General features: G+C 61.1%; 1 protein-coding gene across 1 annotated transcript in view; it reads left to right on the forward strand.

Annotated features, from left to right (window-relative positions):
* NKX2-2 (NK2 homeobox 2) overlaps window positions 1-1,982 on the forward strand; it is a 2,910-nt gene extending 928 nt beyond the window's left edge. The window contains exon 2 of the mRNA XM_008070113.1: window positions 539-1,982. Coding sequence (XP_008068304.1) covers window positions 539-1,101 — 563 coding nt within the window. The 3' untranslated portion in view covers window positions 1,102-1,982. The remainder of the gene's footprint in view (window positions 1-538) is intronic.
* Window positions 1,983-3,974: the final 1,992 nt, after the last annotated feature.

The following is a 3,974-nucleotide window of genomic DNA, read 5'->3' on the forward strand; positions in this document are numbered from 1 at the left end:
GGGGACGGGTGGAGGGTGGGGGAGGCTTCGGGTGGCCCGGATATAAATAGCTCACCCTGCCCCCTGCGCGATTATAGAGGACGCTTTGTGCGGGGCGGGGGGTGTCCAGAAAGCCCGAACGCAGAAGCGAAAGCCCCCAAAAACCTGCCTTAAATGGACGAGCCGATCAATGCTAGGATTGTGGAGTTTTTCTTTTAAAAATCTGCCCACGTCTCTCCGGAGAGGAAACTGCTTAAGGGGGCCGGAGCCCTTAACCCGCGATGATTTTCCGCACTCCGCTGCCCCCCCAAATTCGCACCCACGCTGTCCGAACCCCTAGAAACGCGAGCCCGGAGCCTTCCTTCCCACCTATTCCCCTTTTATACCCCGGGAGGCCCCGACGGCTCAGTCAGGCGTGGAGCAGAACCAGAGTCATCGCGGAGGCGGCGGGACCCGGCTGCCAGGCGCGAAGCCGGAGCGCACCGGTGCTCCGGGGTCCCGCACCGGCTGCGCGCGGTCTCCAAGCGCCTGACGCGCTTCTCTCTCCTCCTCCCCCCAGTGCATGGGCTGGCGGCCGGCGCGCCCCCGCAGGACTCCAGCTCCAAGTCCCCGGAGCCCTCGGCCGACGAGTCACCGGACAATGACAAGGAGACTTCGGGCAGCGGAGGGGACGCAGGCAAGAAGAGGAAACGGCGCGTGCTGTTCTCCAAGGCGCAGACCTACGAGCTGGAGCGGCGCTTCCGGCAACAGCGGTACCTGTCAGCGCCCGAGCGCGAACACCTGGCCAGCCTCATCCGCCTCACGCCCACGCAGGTCAAGATCTGGTTCCAGAACCACCGCTACAAAATGAAGCGCGCCCGGGCCGAGAAAGGTATGGAGGTGACGCCCCTGCCCTCGCCGCGCCGGGTGGCCGTGCCCGTCCTGGTCAGGGACGGCAAGCCATGCCACGCGCTCAAAGCCCAGGACCTGGCCGCCGCTACCTTCCAGGCCGGCATCCCCTTCTCGGCCTACAGTGCGCAGTCGCTGCAGCACATGCAATACAACGCCCAGTACAGCTCGGCCAGTGCCCCCCAGTACCCGACAGCACACCCCCTGGTCCCGGCCCAGCAGTGGACTTGGTGAGCAACACCCCTGCGGACTCGCGGCCCCAGGCCCAGGCCCCACCGCGGCGGCGGCGGCAAGGAGGCTGTGGCCCTGCGGCGGTTATTATTATTATTATAATTATTCTGGAGTCGAGTTGACTCTGGCTCCTGCGGGGAGGCGCCCAAGGTTGCCCGCGCCTCCTTGGAGAGGCGGAGTCCACCCACTGGCTCTGCCCCGTCCCTCTTCCTGACCTTTTGGAGAGGACTGAACTCCAGGCCGTGTTTACAGAATGTTTGCGCAGCTCCGCTTCTTTGCCTCTCCCCGAGGGTGACCGAACCGTCCTGGCGTTCGTGTCGTCACTTGAAAACGAGCAAGAGACCGACCCCCGACCCCGCTTTCGTGAATTTTGTAAAATATGTTTGTGTGAGTAGCGATATTGTCAGCCGTCGTCGTCTTCTAAAGCAAGTGGCGAACACTTTAAAAATATAGAGGATTTTCTCCTTTTTTAAAAAAAATAAGAAAATGCTAAATATTTATGGCCATGTAAACGTTCTGACAATTGGTGGCGAATCTCGCTTTTCGTTGTAAATATCGGTGGTGATTGTTGCCAAAATGACCTTCAGGACGGTCCTGTCCCCTTGGGGCCCAACTCCTCCTTCGTGATCTGTTTTGGTTTGGTTATGTTTGGGTTACCCCCACTTTTTTCTTTTTCTTTTCTTTTTCATTTTGTTCAGTGCAAACATTTCTCAAATATGAAAAAGGAAAACGTGAGTCGGCAGGAATTCCCCTGTCCGCCCCACCCCGGCCCTAGAGCCCCGAAACTTGGAGCTCAGCGGTCCTGTGAGGCTCCCCCAGAGCGCCGGGCGCTGAAAGCTTTCGATTTTTTAAAATAATTTTAATAAAAATCCTGTGTTTAAAAAGAAAAAAGAGAAAAAAAGCCCGGTCCTCCCGTTTTTCTGTGTCGCCCTGCGCCTACTGGAGGCCTTGGGCGAGGAGCCGGCCGGACCCGCTCGCCACACACCACCGGCGCCTCTTCCCCGGGCACCGAGGCCAGGGCACCGGAGGGGGAGTGGGCTCCCTGGAGGGGCCGCACCCGACTAATAGGCCAGTCCCTCCGCCGCACGCGTTCAGGACTCCTGGCCGGGAGGAACGGCTGGGCCTCCGGCCTGTGAGCTGGGCCGGAAGCCCAGGGTCGCCCGCCCTCTCTGGGACCTCTCTGACCGCAGCCCTCCGGGCCTCGGGAGGAAAAGTGACTTTGGGAAACGCCGAGGCGGGGAGGGCAAGCCCCCCTCATCAGCCCAAACCTACGAGTGCCTCCTTCAGCCTAAGAAGCTGTTGAAGCCACTACACTTGATGACTTTCACTTTGTTGCGTTTGATTTTCCTGGCGCTGGGAAAAGGGGGTGGCTGAGGTTAAGACCGGTCGCTTTCTCTGTTCCCCCACTCTTTTCAAAATCCGCAGGCCGGCGAGGCCCAGGATAACGCTCCAAGGCCTGGGGCAGGTGGGGGGTGCAGTGCAGGACTGCTGGGCTTTGCTGTGCGGAGGGCCGCAGGGTCCTGGACCGGGAAGAGGGGAGGGAAGGGGACGCTGCAGCCTCCTCCAGCTTTTGCCCCGGGGATCCAGGGCACAAGGGTCACCGGCGATCCCAGCTAACGCGTCTTCCCCTTCCACTGCCACCCTTCCTGCCCAGGCTCTTGGGACGGGACCCTCGCCTTCCTCCCGGTAGCGTGCGCATGGCCGGAAGAATTTTTAGGAAGCAGAGGTTCGGAGGCGGGGTGCGCGCCCCGGCCGGGAAGTGGGCAAGCGCCCACCCCCCCACCCCGCCCTGCGAAGGGGTAGGGGTCGTCCACCCTTGCTTCCGTGGGGGAACTGATGCCATCCCACCCTGGTCGCCGGCAGCAGATCTCCTTGGCAGATGTTGGCGCACACTTGGCCACGCGGGGGAGCGTATCAGGGGGCCGGGTCGATTGGAGGATGCGTCTTCTCTTTCTCCCGGATTTCCGAAAATACTTGCGGCCCGGTGGCTCGGAGCCCGCGGGCGCTCTGAGGCGCCTGGGGACTGAAAGCCAGCCCATTTGGAAAGTATGTCTCTTGTTCTCTCCTGAGTTCCACCATTGAGGCTGGAGGGGTCGGGGGAGAAGGCCAGGCCAGGGAGGGTCCCAGCTGACTTTCCTGCTCCCTCTAGTTGATCAGATTTAATTCAGTATCTAGAGCAAACATGATTATCCGTGTGACCAAATCTGCGCGTCAATAGCACTCAGTGCGACACGCCCAGGGACGTGATTACCCTGTCTTCCGGCGTCGCGAACCCGCCCCTGGGTAATTGAAGGCTCAGAAGTCTTTCTCCTGTGCCAGGAAAGGTGCTCTCCCATAGCCAGGTTCATCCTTGGGAAGAAGACAGTTTTCCTAAACGTGGAAAGCCTTCCTTTGTTCTCCACATTAGCTTGGGGACGTTTGGGGATTTGTGTCTTACTGTAAGCAAAGGCCCTCCAATTTGTCCCAGATCGTTTGCTCTGCAGTCATTGAACGCTCAACATGCCGGGCACCGACCACTTCATATCAACTTGCAACTTGCCCTCATCCTGGACCCGCTGGGAGGGGAGGGGAGGATCCCAGGCTCCTGGAGAAGGGTCGTCTCCAGGCCTGAAGCGCAGCCCGGAGGACTCGAGTTGAATTTGACTGCACCAGACCCAGCGCTTCCGGGGGGCCGAGAATGATCACAGGAACCCCGCCCCCCCAACCCTGGGTTTCCAGGGAGGAAGGGGAGCGTGAGGAAGGTCCGCACTCTCGCGGGCCCCCGTCGCTTGCGCATTGAGGGCGCATTTGGGGAGGTGGCCGGTTCACTGGCCTGCAGCCTCGGTGTGCGCTCGCGTGGTCGGCCGGGAGCCGCGGCGGGGGGCCCGGCGCCCGCC

The sequence above is a fragment of the Carlito syrichta genome, unplaced genomic scaffold (genome assembly GCF_000164805.1).
Source record: "Carlito syrichta isolate Samal-C Ts95f unplaced genomic scaffold, Tarsius_syrichta-2.0.1 Scaffold312973, whole genome shotgun sequence".
NCBI classification, from domain to species: Eukaryota; Metazoa; Chordata; class Mammalia; order Primates; family Tarsiidae; genus Carlito; species Carlito syrichta.